The following is a 26,780-nucleotide window of genomic DNA, read 5'->3' as shown; positions in this document are numbered from 1 at the left end:
AAAAAATAATAATTATATTCACTATAGAAACTTTCATGACTTAAGATTTTAATATTTCCCATAACTTATAGGGCTGGAAAACACCATTTTAAAATTCCCTAATATTTCCAGGTTTTCCATGACCGTGGGAACCCTGCAAGGAGATAGGGCAGTTGTCATGATTTTCAGAGAATATCAACTGAAATTTCTGTCTGATACTCTCACAAAGAATCGCTATTATATGTTCTCAGAAGACTTGGAATATTGCATAATCTATAGAAGTAAAAAACGTTAGCTATTTATTGGCAATAACGTTTTATTGATGCTGTCAATAATTGTTATGGAGAGAAACGTGGAGGGGAGTAAAACCTTGTTGCCCAAGAACTGGCGAGGGAGAGACCAATAAGAGTCTTGATCAAGGAAACGGCGAGACAGATCCACAAGCTGGAACTCCTCACTATCTGGATAGATAAGCATCTGAGTGGAGGACAGAGGTGGAGGAGTGCCAGGTCGACTAGGAAATGTCACATTGACTCCTGTGGAACAAAAAGAGAGAGAAATACAGAGAGAGAGAACGTTAGAAAGAGGAAGAGAGACATGGAGGGTTGAAGTACATAAAAGACAGGCTGTAGCACAGCCTTAATGTTGAGAGCTTTGTGGCTTTAAGTCCATGTCTTTAAGCTTTAAGTCATCTATAAGTTCAGGCATACAACTTTGAATGGTGCAAGCTGATAACTTAACTAGTTATCTGTTAGCCAATCAGCTCACATGGTGTAAGCTGAGGTCCTCTGACATGTAATCAGGTTGCCAATCAAGTTGTGTACTCTCTCTTTGCCTAACATTTAAATTTGCTCAGTTTTCAAGAGTTTTCACTGCAGCATGCTGCGAGAGTTTTCTATGAAACCCTCCTCCTCCCCAGCTCCAAATGTCTAGATCTGCTAAATGGGGATTGTGTTTATGTCTAATTGTGCAGCAGCATGACAAAAACAGCGGAATAGCATTCTGCATATTACACTTAATATTTCTGTTGTATCATATAGTAGGTAGTATGCTATTTCGAACATAGGTGGTTCATGGCTGTGACATAAGTAGAACCTATTGACTATTTAAAATAAAAACTTTCTGTTTCAATAGGAAATATATCAACATAGAAAAGAATACGGCACTTGTCAGTGATTTCACAGTGTCTTTAAATGTTTTAGATTTTGCTTAAAAAAACAGTAGATTTATGAAAGTTATTATAAAGAGTCACCCATAAAACAGTTGGCACAACAAATATATGTTCTTCAATTTTAATACAATAAACATAATTGCAGAAAGCATTGTGGGTACCTTTGAAGTCCTCCTCCTCAGTGAAGCGCAGTGTGATCTGGCTGCGGTAGCGGCCAGTGCTCTGACAGTTCTTAGAGATGCCAAAACAGAAGCAGGGCATGCAGCGCCCACCCACACTAAAGTGTCCATCACGACAGTTACCTGATAACACGTACAGAGAGGATGACACAACTGGACAAGAACAACATATAAGACAAAGGATGGAAAGATCACCACCGTCAGGTCTGAGACATCTGTCACCATACTGCAATGAAACAACATGCAGCCATAGAAATAGAACAGGATGGATGACCTGTGTCTTGCAAATTGAAGGCATCTATGATGTAATGGCACGTTTGTAAGGCTCTTTGGAAAGAAAGCATCAGCTAAGAACAAATATACAGTATAATACAATTGTCTTTTGGGTTTGGACAACATGGCAACTCCAGGGTTTCCACACCTTTTATCAATGAAATGACATGATTTTTCCATGACTTTTCTGTTACAGTTCTAGTCAATAGTGATTACTGGACAGATAAATAAAACATTAAAATTAAAGAGATTGCACTCACAAAAAGAAATTTCTAGCTAAGGAAATATTTTAGAGCTGAGCACAACTAAACCAAATAATTAAATTCCTTATAGAACTAAATTTGATGGATATTTAAGCTTTAACTTATTTTTAGTGCTTTACCAGGACTGGAAATTACAATTTGATTATTCTTTTGATATTTCCAGGATTCCCATGACCGAGGGGACCCTGTAACTAAGAACTGCAGTATTTGAGAAATGGTAGTTGATGTATAACATGTCTGTAAATCTTTTTCTTAAACAAACATCAAGATTTGATGTTAAAATGTACATGAAAGAAAAGAGTGTATTTTAGGTGCTGGTCACCATTTTGGTCACCATTTCTCTTCACTATTTATAATCACCTTTTTTGCCATTACTAGGTCATTTTAAATGGCCCTAACAAATACATTTACAGAGTACAAATATTTCAAGCAGTCTAAAAGTTAATATGGTCATAAAAACAGTATGTATAATTATAAAAGAATGATCAAAATGCTGTTAAAAATGGTTTTTGTGCATGTCACATGTAACATACAGCATAATGTCTAAACTAAACATTTAAAGGAAGTTTGATGAACACGAACAATGCACCATTTTGAGCAAGGTTCTGTACCTGGGTTTGGTCTCTGAGAGAGGCTGAGCACTCCATCAGGAAGGGCAAACACTAGGCCTTTAGCATTGATGGCCTCACAGGTGTACGCCCCCTGGTCTCCTTCCTTTACATCACGGATGATAAGAGTTCCACGACCATTCTCACTGGTCATTGTGACTCTGTCAATAAAAGACCAACAATTAGATGCTTGCAATTTCATGCTTAGCATAAACACAATTTGTTTTATAAACTAATTAAAGATTTTGCTTTGGTAATGAAATACAAAATACAAATGATGCACATAATGCCATTAGTGGCAACAAACTGAATAGCAAATATAACATTGTTTTTAAACAGCTTTCTGCATACAGGACTAAGGAGTTTCATAAAATTTAAAATTGCTTTAAGATAAAGCAATAATAATCAAATCATTTATTCACGCTCACTTTCTTTCTTCTGCTGAACACAAATAAAGATTTTTAGAAGAATAGCAGATTTAAAAAAGCGCTTTACACTGTGACTCATTCACCCAGTCACACACACACCAATGACAGCAGAGCTGCCATGCAAGGCACTAGCCTGCCATTGGGAGCAACTTGTGGTTTAGTGTCTTGCCCAAGGACACTTCGGTATGTGGAGTCATGTGGGCCGGGAATCGAACCGCCAACCCTGCGATTGGTGGCCAACCCGCTCTACCACCTGAGCCACAGCTGCCCTGATAGGTGAGGGTGAGAAACAATCAATATTTAAGTCCCTTTTTACTATAAATTCTCCTCACTGCCCAGTAGGTTGCAATATGTACAATGAATGTCAATCACCAAAAACAAAAGAAGAAGAATGTGAAAGTGAAAGTGAAGATTTAGAGAAAAAAAGGATTAAAAAAAAATGTATCTGTTTCTCACCCACACTAATAATTTTGCTTCTGAAGACATGAATTTAACCACTGGAGTTGTATTGATTACTTCTATGCTGCCTTAATGTGCTTTTTTGACCTTCAAATTTCTGGACACCATTTACTAGCATTGTATGGACCTACAGAGCTGAAATATTCTTCTAAATATCTTTTCTTATGTTCAGCAGAAGGAAGAAAGTCATACACATCTGAGATGGCATGAGAATGAGTAAATGATGAGAGAATTTTCATTTATGGTCAAACTATCCCTTGAAACCCATACAATAACTTACCTGTTATTAGCTGGTATGTGACCCCAATTAAGTCGCCATGTGATGATGGGGTTGGGCACACCAATGGCAGCACAAGTGAAGGTCACGGTGTCCCCCCGCGCGGCTATAACAGACTCTTCCGGTGGCATGGTCACAGTGGGAGGAGCTTAAATATAATGAGAACAAACAATTAAATTAATCATTTCCATCACCATATGCACCTGTTCAATATACTTATAATAATATACTCAGAAAGACATTTAGACACAAGAGACCAGGCAAACACCTACACCCACACAGCAAATATTTCTAAACTTGCAGCCTGTGACAGCAAAAGTTGTATTTGGCAGATTAATTCAGTTAGATTAGCCAGCCAGAGGCATCGCTAACAGAAACAACAGCAAAAGCCGCCAGTTAAATAAGCTAACAGCACAAGATAAATGAGAGACAAGTTCTATTTGCAATTGAAATGCTGTACAAGCGAGGCAAATACAGTTGCTGAATATGAATCTTTATTTGCAGAACATTAATGCACAATTCTCTTGCCTATACACAAGGAAAACATAAATGGATTTGCAAGAGAAGTAATAGTGTTATGGTATTAGAGAGTAAACAGGGAGGGTGACAGTGTAAGAAAAATTGAGACAGAAGTGTTCTGGGGTGAATTCACTAAACAGTTGCACCACCTTTGTGCGTGGTACGTGACCACAAAAACCTGAGTCTTAATCACTAACAACCCACAATACACTTAAAGGAATGTTTCAGGTTCAATACAAGTTAAGCTCAATCAGTGGAATTTGTGGCATAATATTGATTACCACAAAAATGTATTTGACTCGTCTGTCCTTTTCTTTAAAAACAAAGAAGGCAAACATCAAGGTTACAGTGAGGCTCTTACAATGGAAGTGAATGGGGCCAATTTTTGGAGGGTTTATATAGGGTTTATTTGGAGGGTTTATATTTATATATTTGTATAAAAGCACATACATTAATTCTTCAGTTAAAACTCCTGTATTATTTGAGCTATATTGGCTAAGCTAACTTTGAGCTAAGTAACATACATATTGTTTATGTCTAGCGGCTATACCTTTGAAACTGAGTATTTTAACATTTATGGATTGGCCCCCATTCACTTCCATTGTAAGTGCATCAATGTGACACAGATTTCTGCTTTTTTTAAATAAAGGAGGAGCAAGTAAAACACATTTTTTGTTGCAATCAATATTATGCCACAAATGCAGTTAATTCATCTTAACTTGTATTGAACCCTGAATATTCCATTAATCAGGAGCTACATTTGCTGAAATAATGCTATTTATGTATTTAAATACAAACACACCTCCTTTCTAAGTAAATGAAGGTGGGATACTGGGTGTTAAAACAAAGGAGACAACGATACAAAACACTATCAGAGGGTGCAATAAATTCTTAGTGTATTCTCCACCATGGTGTTTGGTATGTTATGATGACAAAATGTTATGATGACATTTTTAAAGCTTAATTATATTGTAATTTCTTACAACAGCCATATTCATCAGAGCGGTCGGGGCAGTCCGGCTCTTCGTCACACTGGTAACTGGCAGGAATGCAGGTGCGGTCAGACACACACACAAACTGCTCTGGGGCACATGTGTCCCCTGGACTTTTAGTGGCTGAAGGAACAAGAGAGAAGACTGTTTAAAAATCATTCAAGTCATTTCAAGGTAGAATAACAAGCTGAGAAAACAGTTAATCTGTTGTTAACTGATTAGCAATTGTTTATTAAAGGTGCACTGAGTAACTTTTGTCTTTATGTCATCTCGGACTTATACTGACACCTAGTGGCTTGGATGCAGCATCATTTAAAATCAATAGTTTTCAGATGCCATTATAGAAATTTAGTATTCACTGTCAACCATGATTACTTTAATCAATGAGTGAAAGTGTCCAATAACAGGATGGTTACTGAGATTAAGCGAATAGTTTTCGGCTGGTCATGTGATTCTAACATGGCCTCTCCATGTACAATAAAACAGCTTTTATAAGGTTACTGATATGACTGGAGTCTTCATTTTAATGTGAGTGGTCATGCTTTCCTACATATATTGCAAAATTACAAGTCATGTCTTTAGAAGTTACACTTTTTCAATTTGGAAAAAATTTGGGAGTGCCCCTTCCATTAGCCATAGTTAATATTGGTTCAAAAATTCATTTCCGCTAAAAGAATTTAGAAATATAAACATTGGATAAAAGCTTAGATCTGACTTACGGCAGTTTATCTCATCTGAGTTGTCTTGACAGTCATTGTCTCCGTCACAACGCCACAGTTTCAGAGCGCAGCGGCCATTCTGACACTTAAACTCATTGGGTTCACAGGGGGAAGGAGTTCCTGTGGAATTATAAGTAAAGCAAAACTATATGTAAATACTGAGAACATCTTCACAATGATTCATTCATTTTGCTTGTTTCATACGTTTACACCTGGTATTAACGTCCATCTCAGGTGATATGATCACAAGTTGACAGCGCTAAATAAATACAGGTGTAAACTGGTAATTATTGTAATCTGATCACTTAAACCGCATTCAGAAGTAGCCAGAAAAAGTATGTCACAACATCACATTTCAAATGTAAACTCTAATCTGTCCTGATGCATCCCAGACAACATTAAAGACCGCCTATTCACCTGTCAATCATCCTCTGTGCTAAAACAACGTTTTTACACTTTGTTGGTTATGTAAGTGATACTACAATCACTTGTAGTAAGTTTAAAAACACTGGCGTACTGTAGTAAGTGATATATGAAGTCATAAAATCAGAGAACCACCCTTCGAAATCCAATCACAAATGGTCACAAATTCATCAGGAGTGGAGACTGGTATGTAAACAGGACTATCAATCGACTGACCACTTATGATCGGATAATTAAAGACTGATATTAATAAACAGGGCCAATAATAAAATGCTCAACTATCAATAAGTTTAGATGGGAAATGTATTATGTGGTAGAATTTAAGTATTGCAGCAAATTGCCATATGCCATACCACACTTGAACTCATCACTGCCATCAGCGCAGTCTGATTCTCCATCGCACATGTAATCCCGTGATATACATTGTCCATTCTGACAGGTTGCCTGGTCTGCACGGCAGGGTCCCAGGCCGGGCGGGGGTCTGGTTTTAGGAGGTGTAGGTCGAGTAGGAGGTGCAGTCACAACTGCTTTAAAAACAAATAAACAAGTGAATAAGGGAACGTTGGAATGGGTGAATATACAGAAGATCCAAATTAATCAGACAGCTCACCTAAAAATTATTTACTCAGCCTCATATTTTATCAAACCCCTATGACTTTCTTTTTTCAATGGAACACAAAAGGAGATGTTAGGCAGAATGTTAGACTGAGTCTCCATTCACTTATATTGTATGGACAAAATAGCAATGTCAACATTTTTCATAAAATCTCATATTGTGTTCCAACATAAGAAATGAAGTCATACAGGCCTGAAACGACTTGAGGGTGAGTACATTTGGACATTTTTGGGTAAAATAACACAACTAACCTGCATTGTACATTTAATGATGATAGTTAGTCCAAAATAAGTGACAAAGCAATGTCACATATGTATGAGACCCAGAAGAATTCATCACAAGCAATCTCACTCACCACAATTCAGTTCATCCCTCATGTCATTGCAGTCAGGCCGTTTGTCACACACATACTCCAGAGGGATACAGGACAGTCCATCATCACAGCTGAACTCCTCAGACGAACATTCCCTGGGAATGGGCTTCACTGAGGTGGTACAGACAGAGGTTTAGAATGCTATGACCCATTGTATGTAATGTAATGGAGTGAGTAAAGACATTGTAAAAGATGCCTTGATAAAACATGCTGGACCTTCCATTTGAAAAGGCATTTGAATTCCATTTAAATTCTGTCCTATAGAACTTTCGTTTATAAGTGAAAAACCTACAAGACTTGAGCTGCAAAATATTGGGGCGCTGATACTGTCTAGGTATAAAAAAAAAAATCAATACAATTTCAACATGTTCAAAAAAACTAGAGCAAATACAGGTCAGTCACATTGCCATGCCCAGATTGAATTGCACTACTATTATATAAAAATAAAATAAAAACTCCTATGTAGCTGCATTCAAAAATGAGTATCACCTCAATCAATGATGAGCCATGCAATGCTTTTTCATTCTTCTCATCAAGATCAAATCAGAGTGCAAACATGCATGAAGGTTGCATTCTTTGACTAGCCAGTACATATGATGAAAATGCCTCTAGACTGCATTCTAATGGCACTACAGTCTTCATGCAGCAGGCCTGGTTGAGGACAAACCTGGCACATTGATGGGCTCCACAGAAGGGAGAGTATCAGCTATGAACCAGACACAAATATTATCTATACTACATTTTGCTAAATGATTTCATGACCAATTTGAAACAAAATTGCAAGAATTAATAAATGTATTATTTTATTATTAATAATAATAGTATTATACAGCTAATTAATATAATATTGACAAATGATTACATGTTCATTCAAATAACATTTTTAAGCTTATTGTTTAATTTTTAAGAATGTTGGTAAATTGCTTTTGTCAGTATTCCACCATTGTGCAAATTGTTCATCCAGTTACATTTCTGTCTCCAGTATATTTTTGAAAATAATTAAATTAATTAAATGAATAGTAGGCTATCACAATATTCTAACCAAACAGGCTCATGATGCACCATTTTGTAACTAAGTGTTGTAACGGTCTCAAATAGCAGTGGCAAGAAAAAGTATGTGAACCCTTTGGAATTAGCTAGTTCTCTGCATCAATTGGTCATACATTTTATCTTCATCAAAGTCGCAAGTATAGACAAACACAATATGCTTAACCTAACAACACACAAACAATTATAATCTTTCATGTCTTTATTGAACACATCCCATTAACCATTCACTGTTTTGTGGGAAAAGTAAGTTAAATAGGTTAACTTACTTTTCCCACAAAACAGTGAATGGTTAATGGGATGTGTTCGATTTAATAACTGGTTGAGTAACCCTCCTTTGGCAGCAATAACCTCAACCAAGTGTTTCCGGTAGCTGCAGATTAGAAATGCCCAGTGCTCAGAAGGATTTTAGAGCATTCTTCATTACATAACTGCTTCATTACGTAACTAGCCATACGCTTAGGATGTCTGGTGTGAAATGCTTTCTTGAGCTCATTCCACAGCATCTCTGTTAAATTCAAATCTGGGCTCTGACTGGGCCTCTCCAAAAGGTCGATTTTTTTTTTTTTTTAAACCATTCTGTAGTGGAGTTACTTCAATGTTTAGTGTCCTGCTGAATCACACAACTGTGCTTCAGTTGGCTCACAACCACCCAGACATTATCCAGTTGTATATTTGTTAAACTTCCCTCTATAATGGCACACAGTCCAGTCCCTGAAGCAGCCCCAAATCATGATGCTCCCTCCACCGTACTTCACCACTGGGATGATGTTTTCATGTTGGTATGCTGTGCCCTTTTTACGCCATATGTAGTGCTGCATGTTCTTCCCAAACATTTCAACCTTGGTTTCATCAGTCCACAAAACATCTTCCCAGTAGGGTTGTGGAGTGTAAAGGTGGTCTTTGGCAAACTTCAGGCAAGCAGCAATGCTTATGTTGGAAAGCAACTGCTTCTTTGTGGTGTCCTGCCATGGACACAATGCCTTTTAAATGTTTTCCATATACTAGACTCATGAACAGAGATGTTAGCCAGTTTCAATGATTCCTTTAAATCTTTAGCTGTCACTCTAGGGTTCTTTTTTTTTTTTTTTCATCTCACTGAACATTCTATGGTGTGCCCTTTGAGTCAATTTCACTGGACGGCCACTTCTAGGGAGACTAGCCACAGTACTAAATCATCTCTATTTAAAGACGATTTGTCTAACTGTGGACAGATGAATATCTAAGCTCTTCGAGATAACTTATTAACCCTATCCAGCTTTATGCAAAGCAACAATTCTTGATCATATGTCTTCTGAGATCTCTTTTTGTGAGGCATGGTCCACGTAAGCAGATGCTTCTTGTGAATAGCAAACTCAAAACGCCTGAGTGCTTTTTATAGGTAAATAAAAGGGGAGGAAATGGCAGCAGAGGAGAGAGAGAGAGAGAGAGAGAGAGAATCGATCTTCAACTGCCTGTGTGTGTGTGTGTGTGTGTGTGTGTGTGTGTGTGTCTTGGAATGTTTTGCTGTAAACCAATAAATACTAAATAAACTAATAAATACTTTTGAACTAAATAAATACTCATTTGAATGGAGTACACCGTCTCCTGCCTCCTTATTCCCTGGAACTAAGGGCTTTGCTACAGTTGTGCCGAAACCCAGGAATCGATGGAGATTGCTCAAAATCATAAAGGCCCTCACCGGCATCCACCAAATGCAACATCAGTCCCTCCTGGAGCTGCGGTCGGAACAGGAGCAGCGGTTCCAGTCCCTGATGCAAGCCCAGGTGGAGGATCGACATCCGTAGCATGGTTGCTGGCCGAGGACTGTGGCACAGATGGATTTGTCAACCTGGTGGTGCTGGAGCAGTTCGTCGACCGTCTGCCAAACAGAACAGCGGAGTGGGTCCAGTGCCACCGTCCGACATCGCTGGAAGAGGCAGTCCAGCTGACAGAGGACCATTTGGTGGCGTATCTGGGATCCAGTGAATCCTTTTCTCTCTCTCCAGCTCTCTCTCCCTCTCTCTCTTCCCCTTTCATCCCATCCTGTTCCTGCCCCCCCCCAACAATGGGGGTTATTTTCCCCAAAGCCTGTCTCTATTGCTCCGACCCCCTCTTTCTCTGTTCCTACTCTCCACCAGGTTGGTTAATCTGGGGCAGCAGGTGTGGGGTAATGTCTGGGCTGGTTAGTTGCCACTACAGGGTACTGGGACATATCCAGGATCAATTCCCAGTGATGGATGTTGGGGCGTGTATCTGGGTCCCTGACACATCACAAGCCACCTCCGATCGAGCAGTACCGTGTACCGTGTAACTGTGAGTAATCAAGGGGGTACATACCAAGCCTTGGTGGATTTGGGATGTATTCAGACATTGATTCACCAATGCTTGGTTCAAGGTGAGGCTTTGGGTACAGCACACCGGGTGAAGTTGAGATGTGTGCATGGGGATATACATGAATACCCTTTAGTGCCAGTTACTGTTCAATTCCAGGGACAAACCATAGAAGAGGCTACATTTAGTCCCTGCCTCACCCATCCTCTGATTTTGGGTACGAATTTGCCAGAATTTCAGACATTATTGAGGGGAATGTGTGCAGATGAATCCTGCAATAGTGGAATTCGGTTTGTGATTTGTGCTGGCTGGAGAGGCATTTCCTGAGCCGTTGATGTCAGCTCCAGACAGAGGGAGATGAATAGATGCGGAGCACCACAAATTTACCACCTGAATCTCCTAAAACCATAGAGAAAGGTGGTAGCTGTGACTTTGGCAACAGTCATTCCAAAGATGGCGGAGCTAGGACTGGAGGTGGAAGAAAAAACCACCCATCAAACCACCCCAGTCCCCTGTGGAGACCACCTCTCACCGTCACAGGGAATCTGAGAAAGTGTGCAGTTGGACGGGTTGAAGTAAGGTGTCTGGGATTCCACTTGGGTCATGGACAAGTGCATCCCCAAATTTATAAGACTTGTCTGAGACACAAGACCAAAAAGGAGGTGAGAAAGTTCCTGGGCTGGCTGGCTATTATGGTTGGTTTGTACCTAACTATTCGGATGGTACCAGCCTGACTGATTTGATGGCACCCCGGCCTGAGGCGTGTGGAGGTGCGGGTGTGGTCGAATGCCAATCTGTGGCGAGTGAACCAGGAAAGCTTAGTGGCTAAGGATTTACACCTGTGCTAACAGCTGTTTGTGTTTTCAGTGAGCTGTGGTGGAGATAAAAGTGGAGGAGACTGCAGCAGAGAAGAGAGAGAGTCGCACTTCAGACACCTGTGTGTGTGTGTGTGTGTGTGTGTGTGTGTGTGTGTGTGTGTGTGTGTGTCATGGAGGGTTTAGCTGGAAAGCAAAGTTCTTTTTGTAAATAAATACTTCATTATCCCATCTCCTGCTTCCTCATTCCCTTCCTCATGTGTGATATTAGTTCAAACAGATTGTGTTTGTTCATTATTGTAAAATAGATAAAGATCAAACCAGAGTTTAAAACTAATTTATACATAAATTCAGGTAATTCCAATGGGTTCATATACTTTTTATTGCCACTGTTGTTGTCAGAGCAAATATTCACATACCTAGAAAAAGTAACTGTTGAAGTGTCTGATATTATCAACAAATAATTAAAAACTACCTCAAAGTCACCCCAGAAACGTACCTTCTCCAAGCCGTCTGAACTGAAAGCCCACTACTGAGGTATCATAAAAGGCAATGGTGCCCTCCTTCACCACAGAGTAGAGAACTCCTCTGATCTGTCCTTCATTCATGTTGTAATCTGAACCAACATCCAGCTCCACAAATACATCTTTGCCAATTTTCCTGCAAAATGTACAAAGAGCTCAGTTAATCAAAGGCAAGAGTCTGCTGGTAATGGTGAGTTTGGGGAGGATGAGAAATTAAAGATCCCATAAATCAATTTAGAGTTTTGTGGCTTTTTTCCATGTCTGTTAGCTTTGAGGCCATCAATATGCATGGATTCTCAGAAAAGTTGACAAATTTCACTTAAAATCTACTTCCGTGATCTAGTGATCTAGGGAAGTTAGAAAAAAGTTGCACCAAAACCAATCCCATAATGCAAAAACAAAGTTACTTATTTGATTTTAGGAATGTCCTAAGGATTATATTGAAACTGACTATGCACTGACATGATAACATGCATTATTAAACTAGTGTTTTAAGTAAGAAATTAAAAAAGGTGTATACTTAATCAGCACCACATTGACAGTCTGGACTCCTGGTATTCTGCTGTAATCAGACTCGAGCTGTGGAGGAGATAAACACCATTAGTCACCACACATTAGCCTTGCCTTACAAAGTCATTATGCTACACCTAAATAATGATTTAATCATTAACACAGTACTGACTAAAATCATTGTAAAGGCATGCAATCAATAACCTGCCCTAATACTCTAGGCCGAGCACACCATTAACAATGTGTTTTGTGAGAACTCAAAGGGCGATCGGTGTTAAGGTAATAGACCGTTAGAGGATGCATGTACCGTATCAACGACAGCAGACGAGATCTCCTGGAAAGCAGGAGAGTAGATGTCATCAAGCTCTGGTCCAAACTGGATGGAGCTTGTGAAGTTCACCAGTGCTCGATAGTAGACTAGAAACAAAAGAAGGTTGTAAGATAGAAGTAACTTCTATTAGTATAATACACAGGGTTCCCATACTTTCTAACCAATACATTTCCATGACTTTACCATGACCTTTCTTGTCTTTTGTGATTTCTGGAAACCAATATTTAAAAATAATCTTGATTCAGACTGATTCACTACTGAATCATTCAGACAGATTTGTGAACAATTTCGAACAATTAACTAAAATAAAATCTACTCAAAAAAGGAATTCGCTCACAAATCGGACATCACTATAGCTTGCGAGTAAGTTCTCTACACACGCAACAACCAAAGGAATATTTAATTAATTTGAATATTTAAGTGATGAAATATTTTAGAGAGTGTAACAAAAACGAATATATAATATTCACTATACCTTTGTGCGACGCCGTGTACACATGCGTGGATGTTGTATTTTTGGCTTTGCAATACCAACACATAATTTAAGTGAATTTAAACTGACTGATCTCAGTTCAGAAGACTCTGGGCTGTCACTAAAGGGTGAAACTTTCTACATGTTAGTCATGTGACAAAACAAGAAGGTGCCGATGACAGCAGAGTTTGTTTTTAGAAGAAATGCCAAAAAACTACAGTATATCACATAAGAAACCTTATTAAGTTTTTACAATGAAACCTGTTTGAGTCAAAAGATTAGTCTCTAGTTTAATCCGATATGCCATTTTTAAATTTTGATAGATATATTGAAAAAAGCCACGCTACTAAACACAATATATACCAATGTGTACTTAAGTGAATTTTTTCTGTTGAAATCTTATATTTACTGTGCATTTTCACATTAAGATTCAGTAGGTTCATCCAAAAGCTGAAAAATGTGGCTTTCAGAGACTTAATATGGAGTAAGGATGAAAATACGGTGCATTTCGAACGGTTCTGAGAGCAAGTGAGCAAAGGAGTATCCTATTGCTTTCCTATGCAGCTAAGTGCATTCACTCCTAAAACTCCAACAAAAGTTCAGTTTCAGGCTGATGTTTGGACCACTCAACATGTTTGACAAACATGGAAATCAGTACATAGATTCAGAATTTATAATGCGTAATGTTTTTAACATGGTTGGTAGTGATTGGATGATGCTGGCCATCACATTGATTCAGAATTAATTAAGCTCATTTCTGATGTAATGTCTCTAATGTCTCAAAAACATGAATAACCAACACTCCTGAAAACAAAATAAACAATTTGAATAAAAAATATCAGACATCCTATAGGTTGGTATTATTTAAAATTTCACAAATCAGTCCCGGTGTTCACAGACATACATTTTTGCCATCATATTTATTTTGCATGTTTATTAGGTGCTAGTAGTTACAAATCAAAAAGGGAAATGGAAAATGCACATAGCATTCACACTTGGTCTCAGGATAAAATAAATTCTGATGTCTTTTCCATGACTTCTTAGATTTTGTGAACTTTCATGACCTTTCCTGAATAGGGAAACACAATTTAAAAATTCTCTGATATTTCCAGGTTTTCCATGACTGTGGAAACCCTGTATGAAGTATCTGCCGGCCACATACACAAAAACACACTTCACAAATATTTATCAAAATACGGTATAATAGGACCACAGTAGGTTGTATTCTTATTGAAGATGGAACGTACATGATATTAAAGCAAAAAAGTACCCATAAATGAACAAACACATTGGCACCAAAAAGTATTTGGACACTTTTGTACACTTAAGTCACAATTAAAAATGTGTGAAGATTGTTGCATTATAAAACAAAATAAACAAGCCAAGTGGCATCTGCAATAAAGTCAAAGTCAAGGCCAAGTTTATTCATGAAGCAATTCAGTGTACTACAGTGTGGACCAAAGTGCTGTACATGAAGATCAGACACACTAACACAATGTTATTAAAACACAATGTAATAAAACATTTCCAAACCAATTATCCAAACATAAAATGACCACTAGATTTCAAAGGCCAAAGAGAACAGGTGAGTCTTGAGGGTGGGCTTTAAACATATTAATAGAAGTGGAGGACTAAACTAAACTATTCAACAGCCTTAGGGCAGCAACAGCAATAAAGCAATACAAAATCTATTCAGGAAAGCATTTGTATTTCCAAATCAACTGCGAAAAGCTCTATTCAATTAGAGAAAACGTTATGTGTTCCTTCCTAAATAAATTCTAATAGCTTATGCTCACAGTCAAATAAAAAAATTGCCAATAAGACAACCTTTAAAAAGCTCCAGCACTTTTACTGGCCTGTCGACAGCTCGACTGGGTGGGTTTACCCGATTTCAGTTTGTCAAACTGAGTTGAGAGAGGAAGTCAATATTTGTGCTCTTTCTAGCAGATAGTTGCCACTTGCCATAGTTCTCCTGCTGCCAAACGCCCTGGCTCTTTCATATGTCACACACAGCAAACTCACACTTACTGCATATACAAGCATCCTGAACATCTACTTTTGACCTTTTACTCTTTTTAATGTCTTTATAGATTTATTCAAATTGACAATGTATCACAGAGAAAAATTAACATGCTGTAACCTGCTGTCACCATCCAGTCAAATATATTTGCTTTGCACACATGATTTATTGGAAATTAGAACTTAGTGCTGACAGTATTTGTTGGGGAAAGTGTCTCTGCTTCAGAACTGTGCTCAATCTCTTCTAATTACACAATACTTTGATACACGGTTGCCTGCTTTCTTAATGTCAGCTTCCACTCCTCAAAAGACTCTCATTACTGCAAAAAAGTTAACTTCGGTCATTAAAGGACAGACAAGGATGAAAAAAAAATGATGGTGTCAAAAGGTCTTGACTGAGTGCCTTTGTCCAGACTTTAATAGTCTGACCATGGTAACATTATAGAAAATACTGACAGAGGGATGGGAACATCAAAAGGTCCCATCAAAGCATTGACACTGACCCGTGATTAATCAAATCACTTGCACACTGTACAGGCAGCAGACACCTCTGTTTGACAGCTCAGTCTGCCTCAGCACCCATGATCTTGTTTCTCACAAATAAGGCTAACACACCTCAGGAAGCATTCTTGATTTGCAACAGAGCAATTTCTCACTTTCTTCGATTAGGAAATCTCCATTAGTCAAATTAGAGTGGGATTCAGCAGGGACCGGGCAATACAATATTACATCAATATCTTGGTCATAATATGATAATACAAAAGATTCGATTTGATTAGATTGGCATTAGAATTTGGACACAGTATTGTATAGTAAAATATTGCAATATTTTGAAATATTGATGTCTCTGCCACCCCTGCTGAATGAAACCAGACTAAACCAACCTTAGATGATTTGCTTGTCAAAGCTGGTTTATGATGGTTTCCTAGCCTGACCAAGCTGGTCACCAGGCCTGAACAACTGAAAAGTGCCCAAAAAAACACTAAAGCCAGCTAACAGACCAGTCTGGAAGACCAGCTAAGACCAGCACTGTCAAACACCAACAAAGGCATTGAAACAGCATCCCGACTAGGGAAAAGACGGGGAAATAAAAGAGAGGAAAAACAGCATTCCAAATTCTTAATTCATAAACTTATTTAGCTATTTAAGGTGCATGGCAGGACTGTGGCAGCTTTGTTGGCTGAGTCTCTGTCGGAACACTTGGAGGCCTGTCCACCAGACAAAGAGCTGATTGAGCCAGTGTGCCCATTTGGCCCTTAAAGCCCAACTCTTTCAACTCGCCCTTCATTCCCTCATCTTATTTCTTCCAAGAACCCTCCACACTGAATCAAACACTTGAAGCCTTCTTGTCTTATTTTGTGGCTCTGCGGAATGCCTTTGGCTAGAGATTCAATGATTTTTCTCCAGTCTATTCCCAGGCACTAATAATCCAAATGTCAAATGAGCATTAGCGAGAGGAAAAGTTCTTTCCACTATAATGCCATAAAGCCAACTGGCAGGACATCTTGTTGCCGTTCTGCTACTATACAGAATTTCACACTCAGTCTTAAACATGGCAGTGTATAACTGGTTTAGCTTGTGTTTACTACTCTGAGGTCTTATTGAAGTGAATGTGTGAATCCATAGATTAGAGCTTAGAAATATTGATTTGAAAGAACAGATATAGAAAAGATTATTGTAGATTCATGATCTAATTTATTTACAGTTATCAGTGATGAAATGAAAATTCTTTTGAGCTTCCCAGCAAACAATGTAAAACAAATGGTTGCAGTTACATGTAGACAATGTTGCAGAACAGCATTTTTAAATAGTTCTAGAAACCAAACCTAAACTTAAAAAATAATACAACCAAAATAAAGTTTTATAAACACTTTGAAAATACCAACCCAATGTTTTTTTTTATACTTTCCCGATATGTTTGTAGCCACAAAATGTAAATATAACATGTTTTTACTATGAATACAAAATCAGACCAAACTGAAACTTTTCTGGGACATTTTATTTAGATTTTGTAATCAATACATTTGAATAAGACATTTGTTTGTTCAAAAAACATCATGGGCCCTATTTTAAGAGCGCTAGCACTATGTGCATCACTATGCGATAAGTCTTAAGTGCAAAGTCAATCGGCATGGTCATGAATGTGGCAAGGAGGAGGGTGGGGCCGGGCCGTGATGAAGCACAACCGGCCCCAATCAGGCTAATAAATCCCTCAAGAGAAGGCAGCCGGAGGCGGCAGTTCGGGATAGAGAGAGCTACAGGCAGCTGCCCTGTATGCATTTGTGCTATATGTCTTTTGCTTTAAGTTAATCATGAAATGATTATTTTTATTGTTAAGCCAGTTCTCACCTCTTCCTTTTCCTTTTACCCCATTACAATGAAGTTGAGATATTTTTGTACAAGCATGCACTAAGTCTAAGTGCAAGTGGGTTGGTGAAATCGTGCATGCAAGGCATTAATGGGCTGGGTCAATTGCAATTTAATTTGGAGGTTCTTCTCCAGTTATTGCAGCATCTGCATCCTATTCTATTGTCCATTACCTCAAGCTCCAGCTATATAATCAAAGACAACACATTCATTAGAAGTTGGTAGTGTAAGTGGACTGTATGCAACTAATTAAATGACATTATTTTGTGCATTAACTGCATCCTTGTTGAATGTGCCATGCTCCTTTTATACACATGGAAAATGTGGTTCATGATAAGCACGTAGGCTCCGTTAAATTACAGAGAATGTAAGTATTATTAATCATTTTAATTTACTTACACACAAATCATGGCTAGTATTAACAGTGATTGTATCAGCACAGACTTCACTTCTACCAACCGATTTTGATTTTGAAAAACAAGATAAAGATTGAAGATATTGAAATACAAAAAAATTAAACCAGTTATATTTCTAAATTTAAATCACTCTACGACAACAGGTGGAAAAATACAAATACACATTGGATTATAAATATAAAATATATATTATAAAATATACATAATAAAAATAATAATTGAAAAATAAACTTTGACCTATAAATAGTTTAACACATATCTCATACATTTTTGTTTCATAAAACATCTACAATAGTGACTATCATGGACATAATTTGATGTTTCACTATATTTTAACAGTTTGGGCAATTTTATTCCCACCTGCTGGTAGAATCTCCAAACTTCCAATGTAGGAACTGAATTTAGACTTTGTGCTGAAAACAGACATGGTATTAAAACGTCTTAGAGCAGCGACCATTTGCTAAGGAAAATAGCAAATTGCTTTAATGTAAATGGGATAAGATGTAGCGTACTGTCTTTGCGCAAAGCGCAGCATTTCGCGCGCTTGCAAAAAAGAATACAGATATCTCAAAATCTCAATAAGAAGGAAAATTAAGTAAGAGAGCAAAACAGTTAAATACATTAATATTGTAGTATTTCATTGTTTGGCTGCAACATTTATAATGTAGTGCATTATAACACAAAAGTTAATCTGAGGACATGACTGTACTCAAGCTTCTCAGAGTCAAGGCTGAAGATGTCCTCAGAGGGCCGAGCCTCCACAGGGGGTGCTATAGCACAGGGGGCGGGGACATGGGCAAAGGGACCGTGGCATTGAGGATTGGGGTCGATGAGTCAAAGCACAAAGGAAAAATTATTCAAAGGAGTCAAAGGAGCAAGAAGAGAGTTAGTCAGGATGTGTGTGGAGGAGAGTTTATTTCAAGGACATCAAGGACAGCGAGGGAACGAGAGAGAGAGAAATAAAGAAAGAGAAAAGAAAAAAGGTTCTGGTAACAGAAGTACCAGATACAAACTTGAATAGGATATGAAATACTTTTGGGAAGTTGACACATCCTGCGATGTGATACGATATTGAGTACTACATCTAAAACTATTTAAACATAATTTTGCTAATTATTTTATAATTAATATGCATGCAGCTTTTATGGGCTCATATTAATTGAGAGACTATGTAGCCTAAACAGAACATAGTACTTTTAAAAATGTATTTGTCACGCCACAAGATGTTTAAAATGGTGAAAGACTGTCACCTATACATTTATATACATTTTAACCTAAAATCATAAATCTTTAAAAATCTCCATGGGTATTTTGCATCAGCTGCCTGGAAATGAATAACTATACAGTTTCTAATGTTACAATTGTCATGGAAACAGTAAAAAAAAAGTCCCACAGCTGCAGGAGTCACGGTTTAATCGATGCATGTTTTCTTTTTCGAATGACAGATTTTTGATTTGTGAGTGTTTAAAAGGCACATTCTCTGGCACCGAAGAGCGCTGACAATGAACCACAGAGCCTGAAGCAACACTGCATTCGATCAACATCTGTCTGAGAAGACAAGGATCGCTGTCGTTTTAAATGACAGTTCTCTTGCTGGGATCTCATTTAGTCATTGCACATAGCAGGATATCCTCTCCTCTGACCACACTTCCACACATGTCTGCTTATCTCTCAGAGATCCACTCTTAAAAGAGGTATGCTAACTTGTGGGAGCAGCACTTCTGGTTTCCTCCCACAAATTTTAAGACACAAGGAGGATAATGGTCATGACGGAAGACTATTTTGGTTAACTATTTCTGGTTCCCATTGTGGAATTAAGTATTGTTCATTCCACTAGTACAGGACTAGAACTTTTTCGGACAGGGGCCAAATGCAGAAAAAATAAGGTGCAGCAGGCCACATTGCTGTAATAATTAAATAAATGGCTAGATGCTACTAGATTATACTGTACGTTTAATATTATGCAAGTTTTCATCATCATTATTTGTGCTCTATGGTATGCTTGTGAAAGCCCTACAAAATGTGTAAAGTATAGGGTATTTCACTTGCAAAAAAAAGCCTTTTAATGGAACAGTGATGCGTCCTATTCAAATTATTATACTCATTTATTGACATTTTTATCTTTTTGACATCTATTCATTGGCACTGCAAAGAACATATAGATCTGTTACTGAGTGTTGCGTGTGACCCATCACCATAATCCGAATCAGATTACATTTTATCACTTTATGAAGTGATGCAAGGAATACCTCTTTATTTTTCAAGGAATTACTCTTTATAGCTATACAATTATAACTTCTGTTCCGTTGTTACTTGCGTTACAAATACGATTTTAAATTGATCAGAATTATTGTGCTTCATTTCATTTTGTAGACGTGCATGTGCAAGCTGAGTGTGCTCGTCAGGCAAAGATGTGCAAGTGTTTTAAGCGCTCTCTTCGACAGTACAGGTGAAACTCGAAAAATTAGAATATCGTGCAAAAGTTCATTAATTTCAGTAATTCAACTTAAAAGGTGAAACTAATATATTATATAGACTCATTACAAGCAAAGTAAGATATTTCAAGCCTTTATTTGATATAATTTTGATGATTATGGCTTACAGCTTATGAAAACCCCAAATTCAGAATCTCAGAAAATTAGAATATTACATGAAATCAATAAAAAAAAAGATTTTAAATACAGAAATGTCGGCCCTCTGAAAAGTATAATCATGCATATGTACTCAGTACTTGGTTTGGGCCCCTTTTGCATTAATTACTGCCTCAATGCGGCGTGGCATGGATGCTATCAGCCTGTGGCACTGCTGAGGTGTTATGGAAGACCAAGATGCTTCAATAGCGGCCTTCAGCTCTTCTGCATTGTTTGGTCTCATGTCTCTCATCTTTCTCTTGGCAATGCCCCATAGATTCTCTATGGGGTTCAGGTCAGGCGAGTTTGCTGGCCAATCAAGCACAGTAATACCATGGTCATTGAACCAGGTTTTGGTACTTTTGGCAGTGTGGGCAGGTGCCAAGTCCTGCTGGAAAATGAAGTCAGCATCTCCATAAAGCTTGTCTGCTGAAGGAAGCATGAAGTGCTCTAAAATGTCCCGGTAGACGGCTGCGTTGACTCTGGACTTAAAGGGGTCATGACATGAGAAACCAAATTTGCCTTGATCTTTTGGTATATAAGAGGTCTTTGTATCATTAAAACGTCCTGCAAGTTTAATATTTTAAGACGTCCTCCCCATTCTAAACGAATCATTTATTTAATCAAGCTCAAAATACAGCTCGTTCTGGATTCATGGTTAGAAGTGACGTGTCGGTTAGAAGTGACGTAACAGCGTTTGCATATGACCGCCTCCAGCACAAGATAACTACGCTTTAAGCGCAAGACAACTACGCTCATTTCGTATCGCCGTGCGCCTCACAAGTGTTCAGTCGATGGACAGCGAGCTCTGACAGAGACTACTTGTGCACAGGAAAATTACGATGCCACACAGATGTGCTGTTCCTGGCTGTGGTCAAACAAAACCTCTGAATAAGCTGCCGAAAGATCCAGACGTCAGGGAAAAATGGATGCAGTTTATTTTTTGAGGACGTCCCAGTCACGGCAGTGTTAACTTAAGCGTTTGTTCTGTACATTTTAAGGATGACTGTTTTGAGAACAAATCTCAATATGATGCTGGCTTTGCCAGAAAACTGTTGCTCAAAGATAAGTCCGTGCCGACTATTCTGGGAACAACGACGACGCAAACTGTAAGTAATCTATTTTAAACTTTAAACTACTTTTTAAAGCGCAATTTCATTCATTATGAATAATCACAGTGTTTTTACTTAGTTTACTTGCATATTGTTCTGGCTGGGGGCGTCAATAATTGATACATAGGCACTGACGTTAGCCAATCATAACAGTGGGCGTTAACACTGAAGTCTTAAATGGAAAACGCCCCCAAAACAGACTGTTTGAATCAGAGGATGAGAAACAGGGTGGGAAAAGGTCATAAATCACTAGATTTTAAAAGTTTTTCTTAAAAAAAAATATATTAATACTATAATTGCACCTAAGGGAACATAATAATACAATAAAAAAAACCATGTCATGACCCCTTTAATAAAGCACAGTGGACCAACACCAGCCGATGACATGGCTCCCCAAACCAACACAGACTGTGGAAACTTCACACTGGACTTCAAGCATCTTGGATTGTGTGCCTCTCCATTCTTCCTCCAGACTCTGGGACCTTGGTTTCCAAATGAGATGCAAAATTTGCTCTCATCAGAAAAGAGGACTTTGGACCACTGAGCAACAGACCAGTTCTTTTTTTCTTTAGCCCAGGTAAGACGTTTGACATTTGAAGCCCATGTCCAGGACCCGTCTGTGTGTGGTGGCTCTTGATGCAGTAACTCCAGCCTCAGTCCACTCCTTGTGAAGCTCCCCACACATTTGAATGGCCTTTTCCTGACAATCCTCTCCAGGCTACGGTCATCCCTGCTGCTTGTGCACCTTTTTCTTCCACACTTTTCCCTTCCACTTAACTTTCTATTAATGTGCTTTGATACAGCACTTTGAGAACATCCAACTTCTTTTGCAATTACCTTTTGAGGCTTTCCCTCCTTGTGGAGGGTGTCAATGATGGTTTTCTGCACAACTGTCAGGTCAGCAGTCTTCCCCATGATTGTGAATTCAACTGAACCAGACTGAGAGACCATTTAAAGGCTCAGGAACCCTTTGCAGGTGTTTAGCTGATTAGAGTGTGACACTTTGAGCCTACAATACTGAACCTTTTCACAATATTCTAATTTTCTGAGATTCTGAATTTGGGGTTTTCATAAGCTGTAAGCCATAATCATCAAAATTATATCAAATAAAGGCTTGAAATATCTTACTTTGCTTGTAATGAGTCTATATAATATATTAGTTTCACCTTTTAAGTTGAATTACTGAAATTAATGAACTTTTGCACGATATTCTAATTTTTCGAGTTTCACCTGTATGTCCTCACTCAAATAGCACTGGGAAGCCTGTGAATACTTTCTCTTGTTTCAACAAAATACAAGAATGAACCAGTTAATTACAGTATACTTTCTTTTTACAGTATTACAGAAGACGTTCTGGAAGATTATGTTCGGTCCGCGCATCTGTGCTCGCTTAATAAACTCTGTTCAGCTGCTCGCACAACAGCAACTCTACTCAGTTGTATGATGTGGGGTATCGGGACATTTTAATAAGAACAAGTACATGAGTAAAGTATCTAACCTGATGTCAATCCTTTAATAAATGCATCATTCTTTCTGCAAGGCATTTCATTCTTGGAAATAGGAGTATTTCATACTCCTGTTGAACTCCGCCAGTGGATGAAGCTGGTGAAGACACAGAACGCACTAGCGGAGATGATGCACTGTGAATGCTGCATGTGATAGCGACATCCAGTGCACAGAATATAGATTTTATGTAATTTCTCCATAGCGGGCCTAATTCTGTTCTATTTTAAAGTCTCTTTCGGGCCGCATCAGAGCAGTCGGAGGGCCGCAGTTGGCCCGTGGGCCAGACTTTGGACACCCCTGCTCTGGTAAGGGTAGATTAGTGCTTCAATACAAATCCCCTGCTATTGCTGCACTAGAAGACATACTAAGCAACTATGCAAACAGTAATTACAATCTATTTTTGACACACAATTATGCAAGCAATCTCTAAACAGCACATATGTGAATTTAAGCAGATACAAGCAAATGTATGCACAAAAACTAAGTCCAGGTCATATTTGACCCCAAAATTTAAAGACAAAAATGTATGTGTTGTATAAAAATACAGAACATTTTTAGACATTTTTGTTTTTGCATTGTGACATAATTTAATAACAATTAAGCATTTTCAATAATTTAATGATAATAAATAATGTATTATTTAAAATGTAAATTTAATAATATTTATACATCATGGTATTTGTATTTGTACTGCCATAATACAATAATATATATATATATATATAAGTAAAACAGTCGCATACATTATTGGGGAATATGTGCATGACTGTCATGAAAATAATGTGACAATAGGAAAAATCATAACAGTCTTAAAACAGGCTTTGTTTTCCTTATGCAAAATAAAATAGCTTTTTTTCTTCCTTTTGACTTTGGGATAAAATGTGACAGTGTCACATGCTTTCATGATATTCACCCGGCTATGCACAGCAGTAATGTGGTACTCAGTTTGAGAGATAGTTTTTGTAATTGCTATGATTATGTATTGCTGTTCATTCCAGCCCACAGTAAGTTGTGTTAATGAGATGTCCACAATTTCAAAGGCGTCCTGCATCAAAATCAAAGTGCTGAGTTGAAAGAAGCGACACTTTCAGAACTATCCTTTTATGTATTGAACAGTTTCTGGTGATTCCACACTACAAAGCCCTCACTGTGCTATCAGAGAGAGACAAAGCGGGCGCTCTTTATTCCTTTATAGATAAAATGGGAGCAAACACACTACATTCTTTTTTTCTTCATCTGTCTCTCTCACTTATTATCTTCTTCCAAGTCTTTTTTGATCACTTGAACAAAGAATGTTATTTGTTTAGTTTAGCCACTGGAACCAAAGTTGTAGAATTGTTTCATAAATCCAAAAAGATGGATTATTACTTTATTATGGACACTCCCAGGCCTTTAGCAGGAAACCCCTGAAACTCAATAAAAACATGTTTCCATTGACACTATAATTAGTGTTAAATTAGATTTGTAATTAGTTTTAGTTTTGTAGTACACAAAATGAGATATCAAGCATTTACTTACATTACTTTACATCCTGCTTAACATTCCCTTTTGTGCTCCATAGAAGAAAGAATGTCATACAGGTTTGAACAACATGAAGGTTAGTAAATTATGACAGATTATTCATTTTTGGGTGAACTATTGAACCTTTTGGTGTGCTATAGATCTGTTCGATCTGTTAGAATCTCAATGGCATTCAAATACTGTCTGTTTCTTTGCTAATTTTATCTTGTAATGACATTTGTGACTACAAATGTGTCCATTGAGAGAACTGAAACAATATTTCCTATGGAGGAGTACAAGATTTTCCAAACCAATGCTCATGTTGCTCCCAGGACAAAGAGTGCCAATATCTGAAGCTCAAAACCCAAATAAAATACTTACAAAATATGAATAGTATATTATTAGTAAAGAATGTGTAGGTGTATCCAATGTTTTGACTGGTAATGCGTGTGGATTATTCTCTAAACATTCTCTTAATTTCCCCAATTCTCTTTTTTCTCCTTCTGACAGAATGTAAACGACCACATCATAGAAGCCGGGACCATGACAACATGGAAACCAAAATAACCGCAGCTGCCCCTTCATGTCTCCCAGTCCTGCTGTATAACTATTACCTTTACAACTCTGACACACAACTTTAAATCAAATGCACCACCAGGACAGGGTGGGAAGCTGGGTGGTCTCTCCTTTCCTTGAAGATTTTAGGATGCACTTACATTCCTTTTAACAGATATTTTGACATTTGTTCACTTTTGCAGCGCTCATACTCTAAGAGCCCAAAATAGACAATTAGCTCTTAGAGAACTTTTTACTTCTCAGTAATAGGATTTAGATAAACCTGATAAACATGCAGTATCTGTTTAAAGGATAAAACAACAATCAAATAAATAATAAAAGTATATTTTAAAAAGTTCCTTAAAGTTTAAAAGTTATTAAAACCATTTTAATATTTAACTTTATTATTAACTTTTTATTTTTAATTAACATTTTATTGGATAAGTTTGTTAGTTTTATTTGTTAAATGTAATTAAAGTAATCCCCCCCCCCCCCCAGTCAATTACTGCCTATTTTACACTGTCCTATCCCAAAGATAAACATTCAGAAAATGTATAATAGTGTTTATAAAATGATAAAATAAAACTATAACTTGAAATGATAAAACCCTATAAAATAATTCGACTAGCGGACAAATCTTGGAATAATGAAATAAGAAATTGGTACATTTATTTACCAAAGTGGCATTCAACTGATCACAATGTGTAGTCAGGACATTAATAACATGAAAAATTACTATTAAAATTTGAAATAAATGTTCAGAACTTCCCATCTGAAGTTCTCATCAAAAAATCCTCCACGTGCAGCAATGACAGCTTATGCAGATCCTTGACATTCTAGCTGTCAGTTTGTCCAGATAATCAGGTGAAATTTCACCCCATGCTTCCTGTAGCACTTGCCATAGATGTGACTGTCCTGTCGGGCACTTCTCACTCACCTTACAATCTAGCTGATCCCACAAAAGCTCAATGGGATTAAGATCCATAACACTCTTTTCCAATTAACTGTTGTCCAATGTCTGTGTTTCTCAGCCCACTCTTTGTTTTCTGTTTCAAAAGTGTCTTTGTCTTTGCAATTCTTCCCATAACGCCTACACCCCTGAGTCTTCTCTTTACTGTTGTACATGAAACTGGTGTTGAGTGGGTAGAATTCAATGAATCTGTCATCTGAGGACATGTGAGGTGCCTATTTCTCAAACTAGAGACTCTGATGAACTTATCCTCTTGTACAGTTGTTCATCTGGCCTTCCACATCTCTTTCTGTCCTTGTTAGAGCCAGTTGTGCTTTGTCTTTGAAGACTGTAGTGTACACCTTTGTATGAAATCTTCTGTTTTGGCAATTTTAAGCATTGTATAGCCTTCATTCCTCAAAATGATTGACTGAT

The 26,780-nt window shown here is 37.8% G+C and overlaps 1 protein-coding gene across 1 annotated transcript in view; it reads right to left on the bottom strand.

Moving 5' to 3' along the window:
- The window catches only part of LOC127618507 (basement membrane-specific heparan sulfate proteoglycan core protein-like), a 153,197-nt gene that overhangs the window by 78,395 nt on the left and 48,022 nt on the right, over positions 1-26,780 (bottom strand). The window contains exons 4-15 of the mRNA XM_052090995.1: positions 12,796-12,905; positions 12,499-12,557; positions 11,954-12,114; positions 7,947-7,985; positions 7,262-7,390; positions 6,644-6,817; positions 5,868-5,987; positions 5,140-5,271; positions 3,641-3,785; positions 2,477-2,634; positions 1,312-1,482; positions 349-515 (exon numbers count right to left, since the gene is read on the bottom strand). Coding sequence (XP_051946955.1) covers positions 349-515; positions 1,312-1,482; positions 2,477-2,634; positions 3,641-3,785; positions 5,140-5,271; positions 5,868-5,987; positions 6,644-6,817; positions 7,262-7,390; positions 7,947-7,985; positions 11,954-12,114; positions 12,499-12,557; positions 12,796-12,905 — 1,565 coding nt within the window. The remainder of the gene's footprint in view (positions 1-348; positions 516-1,311; positions 1,483-2,476; positions 2,635-3,640; positions 3,786-5,139; positions 5,272-5,867; positions 5,988-6,643; positions 6,818-7,261; positions 7,391-7,946; positions 7,986-11,953; positions 12,115-12,498; positions 12,558-12,795; positions 12,906-26,780) is intronic.

The sequence above is a fragment of the Xyrauchen texanus genome, chromosome 25, assembly GCF_025860055.1.
Source record: "Xyrauchen texanus isolate HMW12.3.18 chromosome 25, RBS_HiC_50CHRs, whole genome shotgun sequence".
NCBI classification, from domain to species: Eukaryota; Metazoa; Chordata; class Actinopteri; order Cypriniformes; family Catostomidae; genus Xyrauchen; species Xyrauchen texanus.
Note: the sequence above shows the minus strand (reverse complement) of the source record. Positions and strands in the feature narration are given on the sequence as shown.